The 15,671-nt window shown below is 33.5% G+C and overlaps 1 protein-coding gene across 2 annotated transcripts in view; it reads right to left on the bottom strand.

Annotated features, from left to right (window-relative positions):
• The window catches only part of STXBP5L (syntaxin binding protein 5L), a 336,789-nt gene that overhangs the window by 284,375 nt on the left and 36,743 nt on the right, over window positions 1-15,671 (bottom strand). For both annotated transcript variants that reach the window (XM_065942856.1, XM_065942857.1), the window contains exon 2: window positions 2,748-2,845. In XM_065942856.1, the coding sequence (XP_065798928.1) occupies window positions 2,748-2,845 (98 nt within the window). The remainder of the gene's footprint in view (window positions 1-2,747; window positions 2,846-15,671) is intronic.

Raw genomic sequence — 15,671 nt, 5'->3', positions numbered from 1 at the left:
ACTCAACAACACAATCAACCAATATCTAGTTGATAAATATAAAACATTCCAATCAGAAAGAAAAGAATGCATATGTTCTTCTATAGTCTATAGAGTATCTACCAAGACAGATCATATCCTAGGCCACAGAACAAATCTCAACAAATTTAAAAGAATTAAATCATAAAGTGTGTGTTTTCTGACCATAATGGAGTCAAAACTGGAAATTTTCTTGTTTTTGATTTCTAAACACTTGCCTTTTAATTAAAATACTTCTGAGTAATTGATGATTCAAAGAAGTCTCAAAGACAATTTTTAAAACTACATATGACTGAATGAAAATTCAAACACATGTATCAAAACTTGTAGAATCAGTTAAGGCTGTGCTAAGAGGAGAATTAATAACACTAAATGTATATCTTAGAAAAGAGAATGAAAATTCTCAGATCAATAACACGTTCCCACTTCAAAAAATTAGAAAAAAAAGAGCAAAATAAGCTCAAAGAAATAATAAAGATAATTCAGGATAAAATGGAAAGAATAAAACAAAGTCAGTTAAACGAAAGCAAGTTCCTCAAAAAAAAAAAAAATCAATAAAAATTTACAAACCACTAGTAAGACAGACTACCAACTATCCAAATAAAATAGAAAGCTAAAGTAGTCCTATAACTAATTTTAAAAAGTGAATCTGTAATATAAAATCTCATAGTCTCCAGGTTCAGGTACTCTCATTAGAAAATACTTACAAACATTTACAGAATTAACACCAATTTTATACAAAATATTCCAGAAAACAGATGCAGAGAGAACATTTCTCAGTTCATTTTATGAATTCAGTATTACCCTACTATGAAAAGCAAACAAGACAATACAAAGAGAAAGTTCACTCAAAAAGGAACCTGTATTTAAATATAAAATGTATAAACTATAATTTAGAAAAAAAGAGAATAAGATACAAAGTGAGACAAAGAGTTCTAAAAGGTGATATCGAAGAAGCACAATCTATAAAGGAAAAACTGATAGGCTGGACTCTAAGAGTCCGATTAACTGGGTGAAAAAATAAGCTAAAGACTGGAAGAAGAATACCATTTATATGTGGAATCTAACGTATGATACAAATGAACTTACTTACAAAACCAAAACAGGCTGACAGTCATAGAAATGAAACATGGTTACTAAAGGGGATAGAAGGGGGAACAATAAATTAGAAGTTTATGATCAGCAGATACAAACTAGTATATATAAAACAGATAAACAACAGGGTCCTACTATACAAAATAAGAAACTATATGCAATATCTTGTAATAAACTATAATGGATAAGAATAGAAAAGATATATATATGAATCATTTAACTGTACATCAGAAACTAATACATTACAAATTAACTACTTAAATTTTTAAAAATAAAACACAAACAAAAGAAAAAGACTGAAGAAAATAATTGCAAACCATATATCTGACAAAAGATTAGTATCTAAAATATACACTACCATAATGAGACATCACCAGAAAATGATCGGAATGGCTACAGTAACACTAAATGCTGGTAATGATATAGAGATACAGAATCATTCGTACACTACTGGTGGGAATGAAAATGTTATGACCACTCTGGAAAACAGTTTGGGATTTTCTCATAAAACTAAACATGCAACTATTGCACAACTCCTGCAGCTGCTCTCCTGGACATTTATACAAGAGAAATTAAAATTTATGTCCACACAAAAATATGTACACAAATGTTCATAACTGTTTTAATCATAACCAGAAACTGAAAATCCAGATATCCTTCAGCAGGCGAAAGGTTAAACAAGCGGTACATCTCTACCATGGAACATTACTCAACAATAAAAATATTCAACTATTAATACATACAACAACTTCAATGAGCCTTCAGAGAATTATGCTGAGTGAAAAAAGCAAACCTCAAAAGGTTACATACGGTATGATTCCATTTATATAACATTTTTAAAGTGACAAAATTATTGAAACAAAGAAAAACAAGTGATTGTCAGGAGTCAAGGATGAGGCTGAGGAAACTGGAGGGTAAGGATGCGGCTCTAAAAGGGCAACATGAGAAATCTCTGCACTGATAGAAATGATCTTTACCTTGAGTATATCAATTTCCTGGTGGTAGTAGTATACTAATAGTTAAAGATATTTCTATTGGGGGAAATTGGAGAAAAGGTACATGGGATTTTTCTATATTACTTCTTAAAAACTACACGTCTATAATTATCTTAAAGTTTATTTATAAAACTGGGATGACACTAAAAATCTGGGAGGATATTTACAACTCTACAGGCATATATTAGAAAAGAAGAAATTTCTCAAATCCATGACCTCGGTTTTCACCTTAGAACACCAGAAAAAGAAGATAAAATGAAACCCAAGATTAATCAATAGAAAGGAAATAAAAAAGACCAAATCAGGAATCAATAAAATAAAATATAGGAAAACAATACAGAAAAACAATGAAACCAAAAATTACTTCTTATGAAAATCAGTACAGTTAATAAACTTCTAGATAGACTAACCAGGAAAAAAACTGAAAACACAAAACAACCAATATCAAGGATTTTAAAAGGGACATCAATACTTATCTCACAAACATTAAAAATATACCAATTAATTTGATGACGTGGGTTACTCATGTCTAAATAAACAATAAAATTTATTTGGTCATAAATATTTCACTTACCTGAATATTTAAGGAAATGTAATTGGTATTAATATAGTAAATAATGAACCAAAAATTAAGGATACATTCGTATAGCACCACTTCTCGTCCCAATAGCCAAGATTTTCTGAACTGGATCAAAGGCTAATGTGGTGGGCTGATAAGGAAAACCATGCCGAACTGTCTGAAAGAGAAAATACTGAAAATAGTCATCAGGGAAATAAAAACTGAAGTCACAAGATACCACTATCCAACCAGCAGAATTACTAAAATAATTATTTAATTTTATAAAAAAGACAACCAAGTGTTGTTGGCAGGAGTGTTAAATCACAAACACTTTGGAAAAACATGTTGCAGTTCTTTAAAAACTAAACATATACCTGTCCTATGACCTAGAAAATTCACTCCTATGTATGTAACCAAGAAAATGACGAGCCTATGTCCACATATTAATTTGTATAAGTACACCCCTAACAGCTTTAACAACCTAGAAAAAACTACGTGTATGTGTATGTGTATACATACAAAAGAGTATGTGTAGTATGATTACAAATATCATATAAACAAGCAAAACTAACCTATGGTGAAAAAAATCAGAACTGGTTTTGACTTTGACCACTTGGTTTGACAAGTGGTTGACTTGAGGAGAACTGACTAGAAAGGGCATAAAAAGAACTTCACTAAGTGAAGGTAATATTCTATATCCTGATAAGGTTTGAATTACACATGTGTATACTTTATAGTCAAAACTCATAAAATGGCATAATAATATTTGTGCTTTAGCATATAAATAAGAGTGTTCCAGTATAATTCTTTCAACTCCACTGTATGTTTGAAAGGTTTCATAATATCACAATAGGAAAGAAAGAAAAGAAAAATATAAAGAGCTCACAATATCACAAAAGAGATAAGACTAACATGTAAAAAAGGAATATGCAATATTAGATGAATTAATTTCAAAATGAAATATGCTAGAACCTTTAAAAAAATAGAGGACCCACATAGCTCAGGAAAAAAGATTCTATATCTTGTTCAGTCAAATATTTAGTGCTCCAAAAACTACTTTTAATGGAAATATTTTTATAATATATTGCTTTTGTAAATATTCAAAGATGAAAAGATTAAACATAGCATGTAGTTTATCTAAAATTCATTTCCCAGATAAAACAAGTAGTTTATTGCATAAATTCCTCATTTTCCTTTAAAGCATAAGAACATATATACAAAAGCATATTAACTAATCTATAACCAAATCTGCATTTTTCTTACTTAATAGCACGTTATGGAAATATTTCCACAAAAAAACATGTTTAGATGTACTTCAACCTATTTAAAGATTGTAGAGCTCATTATAGTATGAATATACCACAGTGTCTTTAACCAACAAACTATTGTTCTATAATCTCCAAAGAATTCTCAACTAAATTGGCAAAAATATACTTAGCAACAAAATCCACTTTCTATTCATGATCCTTAACTGAGGTGTTTCTCTCTTCATTCTCAATTTTCCTTGTTTTGACTTATAAACAAAATTGTCAAGAGGGAGAGACTCATAAATCTCATGCAGATCAATGTGGATAACAATAATCAGAATATAGTTTCTCTCTCTCAAAAAAAAAAAAAAAAAGAAGAAGAGGTGGGAACACTTCCCAACTCATTTTATGGCCAATATTACCCTGATTCTGGAAACTAAGTCATCACAAGAAAAGAAAACTAAAGACCACTAATTATTAATTAATATGGGTATAAAAATCCCCCCCGCAAATATTAGCAAGCCACTCATCAGCAGAAAAGTGGAACATTTACTGAGCATGGCCCTGCCCACTAGAGCAAGACCCACTTTTCCTGATAGCCAGTCTCTCCCATCAGAAAGCTTACACAAGCTTCTTATCCTCATCCATCAGAGGGCAGACAGAATGAAAACCACAATCACAAAAAACTAAGAACAATGATGACAAGGATCAGTCTTGCATAACTTAATGAAGCTATGAGCCATGCCATGTAGGGTTATCCAAGATAGATGGGTCATGGTGGAGAGTTCTGACAAAACGTGGTCCACTAGAGAAGGAAATGGAAAAAAACGTCAGCATTCTTGCCATGAGAACCCTATGAACAGTATGAAAAGGCAAAAAGATCTGACACTGAAAGATGAAGCCCGCAGGTCAGTAGGTGTCCAATATGTTACTGGAAATCAGCAGAGAAATAGTTCCAGAAGGAATGAAGAGGCTGAGCCAAAACAAAAACACCATCCAGTTGTGGATGTGTCTGGTGGTGAAAGTAAACTCCAATGCTGTTGAAAAACAATACGGTATAGGAATCTGGAATGTTAGATCCATGAATCAAGGCAAATTGCAAGTGGTTAAACAGGAGGTCCCAAGAGTGAATATCAACATTTTAGGAATTACTGAACTAAAATGGATGGGTATGGGTGAATTCAATTCAGATGACCATTATATCTACTACTGTGAGCAAGGATCCCTTAGAAGAAATGGAGTAGCCCCCACAGTCAACAAGAGTCCAAAATTCAGTACTTGAGTGCAATCTCAAAAATGACAAAATGACCTGGGTTCATTTTCAAAGCAAACCATTCATCATCACAGTAATCCAAGTCTATGCCCCCAAACACTAGTGCCTGAAAACAAGAAGTAGAATGGTTCTATGAAGACCTACAAGACCTTCGAGAACAACCCCCCACAAAAGATGTCCTTTTCATTATAGGGGACTGGATGCAAAAGTAGAAGTCAAGAGATACCTGGAGTAACGGGCAAGTTTGGCCTTGGAGTACAAAATGAAGCAGGGCAAAGCCTAACAGAATTTTGCCAAGAGAACACACTGGTCAAAGCAAACACCTTTCAACAGCACAAGAGACGACACTACATATGGATTTCACCAGACAGTCAACACCAAAATCAGACTAATTATATTTTTGCAGGCAAAGATGGAGAAGCTCTATACAGTCAGCAAAAACATGACCAAGAGCTGACTGTGGCTCAGATTATGAGCTCCTTATTGCCAAATTCATACTTAAATTGAAGAAAATAGGGAAAACCACTAGATCATCCAGGTATGACTTAAATCAAATCCCTTATGATTATACATTGAAAGTAACAAATAGATTCAAGAGATTAGATCTAATAGACTGAGTGCCTTAAAAACTACGGACAGAGGTTCATAACATTGTACAGGACACGGAAAATCAAACTCAAGAAAAAGAAATGCAACAAGGCAAAATGGCTGTCTGAGGAAGCCCTACAAATAGCTGAGAAAACAAGAGAAATGAAAGGCAAAGGAGAAAAGGATATATATACACATCTGAATACAGAGTTCCAAAGAATAGCAAGAGATCAGAAAGCCTTCTTAAGTGAATAATGGAAAGAGATAGAAGAAAACATTAGCATGGGAAAGACTAGAGATCTCTTCAATAAAATGAGAGATACCAAGTGAACATTCCATGGGAAGATGGACAAATAAAGGACAGAAATGATATGAACCTAACAGAAGCAGAAGATATTGAAAAGAGGTGGCAAGAAAACACAGAACTGTACAAAAAAAGGTCTTAATGACCCAGATAACAACAATGGTGTGATCACTCGCCTAGACCCAGACATCCTGGAGTGTGAAGTCAAGTGAACCTTATGAAGCATTACTAAAAACAAAGCTAGTAAAAGTGATGGAATTCCAGCTGAGCTCTTTCAAATCCCAAAAAGGATGCTGCTAAAGTGCTGCACTCAGTAAGCCAGCAAATTTGGAAAACTCATCAGTGGCCACAAGACTGGAACAAGTCAGGTTCATTCCAATCCCAAAGAAGGGCAATGCCAAAGAATGTTCAAACTACCACACAGTTGCGCTCATTTTACATGCTATCAAGGTAATGCTCAAAATCCTTCAAGCTAGGCTTCAAAAGTAAGTGAACTGAGAACTTCCAGATGTACAAGGTGGATTTAAAAACAGCCAAGGAATCAGAGATCAAATTGCCAACATCTGTTGGATCACTGAAAAAGCAAGGAAATTACAGAAAATCATCTACTTCTGCTTCATTGACTACACTAAAGCATTTGACTGTGTGAATCACAACAAACTGTGGAAAATTCTTCAAGAGATGGGAACACTTGACCACCTTATCCTGCCTCCTGAGAAACCTGTATGCAGGTAAAGAAGCAACAGTTAGAACTGGACATGGAACAACAGACTGGTTCCAAATTGGGAAAGGAGTATGTCAAGGCTGTATACTGTCACCCTGCTTATTTAATTTATATCAGAGTACATCATGTGAAACGCCCAGCTAGATGCCACACATCAATTAGATTGATGGGAGAAATAGCAATAACTTCAGACATGCAGATGACACCACCTTAATGGCAGAAAGGGAAGAGGAATTAAAGAGCCTCTTGATAAAGCTGAAAGAGCAGAATGAAAAAGCTAGCTTAAAACTCAACATTCAGAAAATGAAGATCGTTTTCTATTTCACAGCAGATAGATGGGGAAAAGGTGGAAACAGTGACAGACTTTATTTTCTTGGGGTCCAAAATCACTGTGGACAGTGAATGCAGTCAAAAAATTAAAAGACACTTGCTCCTTGGGAAAAAGCCATGACAAACCTAGAAAGCATATTGAAAAAACAGAAACATCACTTTGCTAACAAAGGTCCATATATTCAAAACTATGGTTTTTTCAGTAGTTGTGTATGGATGTGAGAGTTGGACCATAAAGAAGGCTGAATGCCAAAGAATTGATGCGTTCAAACTGTGGTGCTGGAGAAGACTCTTGAGAGTCCCTTGGACTGCAAGGAGACCAAACCAGTCAATCCTAAAGGAAATCAACCCTGAATATTCATTGGAAGCACTGATGCTGAAGCTCCAATATTTTGGCTACCTAATGTGAAGAGCCAACTAATTGGAAAAGACCTGAATGCTGGGAAAGATTGAAGGCAGGAAGAGAAGAGGCTGACAGAGATTGAGATGGTTGGATGGTATCATCAACTCAATGAACACGAGTTTGAGCAGACTCTAGGAGTTGGTGAAGAACAGGGAAGCCTGGCATGCTGCAGTCCACAGGGTTGCAACTAATTGGACACAACTTAGCAACTGAACAACAACAACAAAACCAATTCCAGCAACATATGAAAAGGAATACAATATGACTTCGTAGATTTTATCCCAGGAATGTACAACTGGTTTAACATCAAAAAAATATTTAATGTAACATACTATCTTAATATACTATCTCAACAGATGTGAGAGCTGGACAATAAAAAAGGCTGAAAACCAAAAAATTGATGCTTTTGAACAGTGATATTGGAGAAGACTCTTGAGAGTCCCTTGGACTGCAAGGAGATCAAACCAGTCCATCCTAAATGAAATTAACCCTGAATATTCACTGGAAGGATTGAAGCTGAAGCTCCCCTACTTTGGCCACCTGTTGCGAAGAGCTGACTCATTGGAAAAGACCCTGAAGCTGGGAAAGTTTGAAGGCAGGAGGAGAAGGGATCAGCAGAGCATGAGATGGTTGGATGGCATCACTGGACATGAGTTTGAAAAAACTCTGGAAGGTGGTGAAGGACAGGGATGCTGCAGTCCATGAGGTCGCAAAGAGTCAGACACAACTGCATGACGGAACTATCTCAATAGAACATAGTACAAAAATCACATGGTCACCTCAATAGATGGAGAAAAATTATTTCAAAAAATCCAATACCCACTCATATTAAAAAACATTCAACAAAAGAACTGTAGAGAACTTTTTCAATCTGATAAATGGTACGTACAATAAACCCTCACCTAACATCGTACTAATCAGTGAAAGAATGAATGATTTCCCTCTAAGGTCAGGAATAGAATAAGTGTGTACGCTCTTGCCACTTCTACATCCTTTCCAGAACAATTAGGTGGGGGTGGGGGGAAGACATCCAGACTTTTTGAAAAATAACTAAAACTATGTGCTAATGACATGATCTTATGCATATAAACCTAAGAAATAACTGAAAAAATTATTAGAACTAAAAAGAAATTAGGCAAGATTGCAAAATTAATGTACAAATTATATTTCTATATATACTAGTGATACCCTATCCAAAAACAAACTTAAGAGAACAATTTCATCTACAATAGCAACTAAAAGAATAAAATACTCAGTAATGAAATGAACAAAAGAAGGATAAAGCTTACATGCTAAAAACTATAAAATATTGCTGAAAAAAATTAAAGAAGACCTAAATAAAGAAAACAGAGAAGGCAATGGCACCCCACTCCGTACTCTTGCCTGGAGAATCCCATGAACGGAAGAGCCTGGTAGGCTGCAGACCATGCGGTCCTGAAGAGTCGGACACGGCTGAGTGACTTCCCTTTCACTTTTCACTTTCATGCATTGGAGAAGGAAATGGCAACCCACTCCAGTGTTCTTGCCTGGAGAATCCCAGGGACGGAGGAGCCTGGTGGGCTGCTGTATCGGGGGTTGCACAGAGTCGGACACGACTGAAGCGATTTAGCAGCAGCAACAAATAAAGGAAAAGCTTCTCATATACATGTATTAAAACACTTAAGATTGTTCAGGTGATAATACTCCCCAGACTGATCTTCAAATTCAATGCAACCCCTAAAAAATCTGTTGTTTTTTTTTTCAAAAATTTGACAAGTTGACCCTAAGGTTCATATGAGTACTCAAGAGACCCAGAATCAAAATGATCTTGAAAAAGATGAACAAAGCTGGTACACTCATATTTTCCATTTTTAAAACTTATGTTAATCTACAATAATCAAGACAATGAGTTACTGGCATAAGGATAAACACTTAGATAAGTGGAACAGCATTTAGATCCCAGAAATAAATGTTCACATTTTCAGTTAATTGATTACTGACAAGGGTGCTAAGACAATTCAATGAGAAATGAAGGGTCTTTCAACAAATGTCACTGCAACAACTGGATATCTACATGCGAAATAATTAAGTTGGACTCAAATACAAATAACTCAAAATGGATCATAGACCTAAATGTAAGAGGCAAAACTATACAAATTTTAGAAGAAAGCACATGCTTTTAAATCGTGGTGATTTAGGATTAGGCAATGGTTTCTTAGATATGACACCAAAAGCAATAAAATTAAAAACATAAATTGACCCCTGTGAGAATTAAAAATTTTGTGCTATAAAGGAAACTATCAAAAAAGTAAAAAAATAAAAAACCCACATAAAGGGAGAAAGTATTTGTAAATCATGTCTAATAAGGAATTTATATCCAGAAAAAAATAAAGAACTCTTACAACTCAGTAATAAAAGACAACTCATTTTTCCCCAAAATGTGAAGCAGAGTTACCCTATAACCCAGGGATTTCCCTCCTGGGTATATAACCAAGAAGAATAAAGATAAATCCCAAATATACTCCCATTTTATAAGATATTTGGAAGTGTATGGAATAGAAATGTGATTTTTAACATTAAAATCTTAAATCTGTATATTCTTTCTTCTTTTTTCATTTTAACTTTATTTTTATCACATTCAATCATGCAAATAATTTTAAAATGTCAGATAATTCTATAGGACAGACCATAAAAATTAGAAATAATCTATCCCTTTCCTTTGCCCATCTCCTGCTTTCTAGAGGCAACCATTTTTTAATCTTTTTGCTATTTATTTGGGCATTTACCTAATGTATCTGAAAATGACATTTTTATATAGCTATTAACTGACTTCTCAAAAAAATTCTTTCTTCTCTCCCACCTCTTCATTACACATACAAGCACCCTTGCCACATCTCCATCTTCTCAACAAATCATAGCCGTCAGTGTTAACACTCTATTAATACTGCTCTCTTATTTTACCTCACAAATGCTTTATCCCCTGATGTTACATTTTTTAATTTGCATTTTCTAAGTTTTTATGTGCTTGTCATTAATTCAATCCTAAACTTTGCCCCAGCTGCTCAAATTATCTTTCAACGTGTTAAACACATTGGGTTTATGGATTCAGAGAGAAAAAGAAGAGAGAGACAGACAGCCAAAGAAAGAAAGGGAGGAATTATTTATATAATGTTCAAACAATCCCTAATGACTTAAAAGCAAATCAGTTGCTGCCTATCTCTAGGAATAGAAAGAGAGATAGACTACTACACAAAGGTCACAAGTGATGAAAAAAATCTGTCATAGTGATTCCACAGGAAACACATCACATACTACGGTATACATGATTTTAGATTGTTTTAAGCATTATAAAGTAAGTACTTAATACAGGAACAAATACCAATAAGATACTAGTAAATCCAATCCAGGAATGTTTACTAAATGATGATAAACCATAACTAAATAACGTGTATTCCAGAAATTTAAGTACCTCATATTTCATTTGTTACTAACATATTTCACTCTTCTCTTTCCCTGAACTTTAAGTTTTCCAGGCCCCAACCCTGACACTGAGGGCACTTCTGCTTACAAAATAAGACTTGACAAGATATACAGAAAAGCAAATAATATTCTTCATGATATAAATGTATTTGCAACTACCATTTCTAAAAAGAAGTCTGTACCTTACAGATTGATGCTACTTTCTGTGAATGCAATGTATAGTTTCTAAACGTCTATAATTCTTATTGGTTGTTTCATTTAATAATGTGTTCCCATGATAGTAATATTCAAATTGAAATAGCATTTTCAGAAAAATATAAATACTTATGAGTTTTCTTTATAAACCCAGAGGAGATCATTAGTATTTTTTCTTTCATAAGCATGGAAGAGAAAAAAAAATTAAGTATATCTTTGTTGAATTTAGATGGAGTTTGGCTGCCTAAACTCACTTAAATTGACAAAGCTCAGTATCAGGATATGTATTGATGTTCATTAAAACAAGTTTTATCAAAAGATAAAACTTCACTGTTATATCAACAGGTTCTGGAAAGACATTTGATAAAATTCATCAGTCAATCCAAGTAAACATCTTATGTAAAATGGGATTAGAGGAAAACAATAACAAAAATCACAACAAATATAACACTGAACAGTAGAAAGGTATAGCCATTCCCATTAAAGTCAGGAAGAAGAAACACATGTTCATTTTTATTATTCTGATTTGTTTTATAGATTCAAGCTAATTTAATAAAACAAGAAATGAAATAATAAACATATAAATATAGAAAAGTAAAAAAACAAACTACTAAAACTGTCTTAGAAGAAAAAGAATCTGGTAAGTTGTTTAGATGCAGACGAAAATCATCAACTTCTCCCTCCACTAAAAAATAACCAATTACCAAAAAGTAGCACTGAATATTTTCTAATACATAAATTGGTTAGGAAGACAAAAGATTTTTCACTAGACTGGAAATTAGTGACTAATAATAGAATTATATTCATATCTACCAATATTTATTTAATACTATAGAGGTTACAACACAACTGTTAGAACACTATGAGAAATGCAGAACTGATACAATTAGTTTCTTCTGTAGCTACGACAACAAAATCCCACCAGGATTTAGTATTCAAGAAGAAATTATTTGTTTATACTCTTCAAAAACTTCTTCATTATTGCTCTGTGATTTAAGGTGCTAAAAGTATCTCTTTTCAAAGTATCTACAAAAAAAACATTTTTTGTAGGAAAACATACTTGTACATAGGAAAAGCTAGAAAATTTATTTATATATCGTAATAAATGTGGTCTTAATAATTAGTATTTTTCAGAAATAAAACATTTACCTACTTATCTCTCAAATTCCAAGCCAAGGTCTCACTTCTACAAAAAAATATTTGCTAAAATTCTAAGCCAACACCACAGTTTAGCACTTATTCAAAATTTCTGAAGACCAATTATTGCCCTTCGGTCTTCCCAAGTAAGTTCTAGGCTCCTTTGTGAGCAGGACATGCCTTTAATGTCTCCCCTTCATGAAGCTTGGTGGTTTAATCTCTAAGTCGTGTCTGACTCTTTGTGACCCCATGAACTGTAGCCTGCCATGCTCCTCTGTCCATGGGATTTTCCAGGCAAGCATACTGAAGTGGGTTGCCATTTCCTTCTCCAGGGGATCTTTCCCACCCAGTGATCGAACCTGGGTCTCCTGCACTGCAGACAGATTCTTTACCAATTGAGAATCTTTACCAGGGAAGCCCTTCATGAAGATTAGTGCTATGATTAAATAGTTAGGCTTTTGGAAGTTAATCAGTATGATTTGTACATATAAGCAATATGATTTATCCAATAAGCAGTAGTTCCTTCAAAAACTATTCTCTTACAGTTTTAAGATGAATAATTGAAACCAAATATTTTATAAGTATTGAAATAAAATCTTTATTTAAAATAATTTTATATCAATATATAATCATCTCTGTATCTGGAGTTGTTGTCATAACTTTCCACAGCAATGAAAGCACATTTGAGATGTTACTTTAAAAGTTCAATAGTTGTCACTCTCACCGTTTGCCCTCTGGGCACTTTTGTGAATATTTGTAACCATATGCAATTACATCATGTTGAAGTGTTCAAAGAACACAAGCACTAACACTTGGATAATGTATTTAACATATACAGTTGTTTAATTATGAATATGTTACAAATACTAATGTACCATTAAATCTAAAGTAAAAGTAGGTTATTTTTTACTACCCAATTGTGTTTCTTCCTACCATATTACAAACCACTTGAGGTTAGAGATTCTGTTGTTTCAACCCTGAGAGCTTTATAAGCATTCAAAACTACTAATTTTTACTACAATAGTTTAACACATACTGAGTAACTTTGACTCTGTATTTTATACTGTTAATTTTACCAAAAATCTAAGACTCATAATTGAGACAATGCATGTAAATGTGATTTATAAATTGAGCGTACTATCTAAATATATGTTTCTAGTATTTAAACTTAATAGAAAGATATTCTTTCAAAACATGAGTGAGTCAAGATCAAAATTAAATGAATTTACCTTCTCTGATATCTCATCTCTCATGTTATCATGTTCTCTCGTAATTTCATTAAGGTATGCTAAAACAGACTTTAAAAAACATATCAAATAATATATGAACAGGACTAATTCTCACTACAGGGAAGTATATAACACATACAAATATGTACTGACATAAGCAAGATGAATACAAACATACTGATGGCATTAAGTAACCATGTGTAAATCCAAAGGTATCAAATTCTATCATCCTTACTATTCAATGCAGAACACAACTGACAGAAGAGTCTTTAATATAGTCAGATTGTTCCCTCCAAAGTACTTCCACTGTTTGTGGTTTTTTCCTTCTATTCATAGCACCTCTTAGGTAATTTTACCATCTGGCTTATATATATTTTCTCTCTACCCTGAGACCTATTAACACCCTTACGTCTTTAACATCATTGCTTCAATATACCTTGACTACAGCATTCTTTCCTCCCTTTCAATTCAATTTAGCATCACAATTAGTATCATCAGCCTCAAACGAACACAGTTCCATCAACATACACTTCCAGAACTCTTTCAAGAACCCAAATTTGGCATTCTCTATATTTACTCAATATAGAATCTATATTCATTCAGTATCTTTCCTGTTATCACCTCCATTCCATCTTTCTTACTAACTGAGTATTTCCACTTTAATTCTCCTATTTATTTGAAACCTTTATCTTTCTGACTACACTAGTCTCTGTCCTCATATTATTTAACATTTCAACTTAATTCTGAATCATGCTTAAAAGAAATATAAACATCTTTTATTGAATCTATTTTTTATGTCTATATAACTATCAAATAAACTTCTCTGAACTTAAAGATCTAGTCTCACTGATAAATAACAAAAATGGAAATCAGCAGTCATAGAAAATAATTTGGCCTAGGAGTAAAATAAAAACCACTTTTAAAAGAAAATAACAATCTTGTGAGCCAAAATCACAGATAGGATGAAGTGTAAGGATACTACATTAGGAGTTAGGAGGTCCAAGCCCTGTCACTGATTATCTAACCTAGACACATTACTTAAGCTCTCAGTTTCTTTATATATAAAACATAGAGAATAAACTATTTCGACTTGCTTTCCAATTCCACATTATATTCATAATACGGACACTTGCACTAGAAACATGGCAGACTCAGAGACACAGGATAGGCCAACAGATAACTCTAAGAATATATTCTTTAAAAGAAGAAATGAACAATGGACTTAAATTTAGTGGTATATTCTCTGATTCAAAAGGACTAATTATCTACTTAGTTACTGTGTTAGACTATTAAAAATTATTTTCTGTTTATTTAGCTAGATTCCCTTGTGAGCTATGCACTTGGATTTCAAACAGTCCACTGAGACAGCTGGTACTATGGTTATTTCTATTAATATAACTAGTCTTTAAGTATTTGAGGGCTAACTCTCTTCCTCCAATGCTACCTTCTTAAATTTCCAGTAATAGGAAGGGTAGACATTTTGAGCCTCCATTACAAATAAAAAAGACCTAAGAAAAAAAAAAAAACAACCTAAGTTTACAATCTACTTGCAAAAACAGCATTTTACTCCCTACCAAAGAAGTAATGCAGAGCTGATGTCTTTCTCTCTTCAACCTATTTAATGTCAGTTGCAAAGAATTTGAAAGTGACAGTTTTCCTCTTGCTAAACTAGAAACTGACAATGAAGACTATATGCATATAGTCATTGCCCCCAAGGTCGCTGTCACCACGATTTGTTTACTATGGACTGGGTACAGCAAAAAAACACTTTACATGGACTAAATTTGCTATTTATTTCTGTAGCCCCATAAGGTATGTGGTGTCATTACAGAGGAAGAAATTGAGGATTAGTAAGGTTAACCAACTTATCGAAGGTCACCAAGCAAATGGATACAGTTCCACTGATAGCTTTGGAAATGAGAGCCATGTAGCTTTTAAATACTCCAATCTTGTCTTGGGATGAAGGAATGTAACCTTTTGATTTGCATGAAAAGAATTTAAAGTCAGAACAAGAAATGGATTTCAAAAGGATCATCAGAAATATCAGAGCTTCAACTTGGAATAGAATCAATATCAGGCATTGAGTTAAAGAAACCACAAAGACAAAAACCAAAC

Source organism: Muntiacus reevesi, chromosome 8 (assembly GCF_963930625.1).
Source record: "Muntiacus reevesi chromosome 8, mMunRee1.1, whole genome shotgun sequence".
Taxonomy (NCBI): domain Eukaryota; kingdom Metazoa; phylum Chordata; class Mammalia; order Artiodactyla; family Cervidae; genus Muntiacus; species Muntiacus reevesi.
Note: the sequence above shows the minus strand (reverse complement) of the source record. Positions and strands in the feature narration are given on the sequence as shown.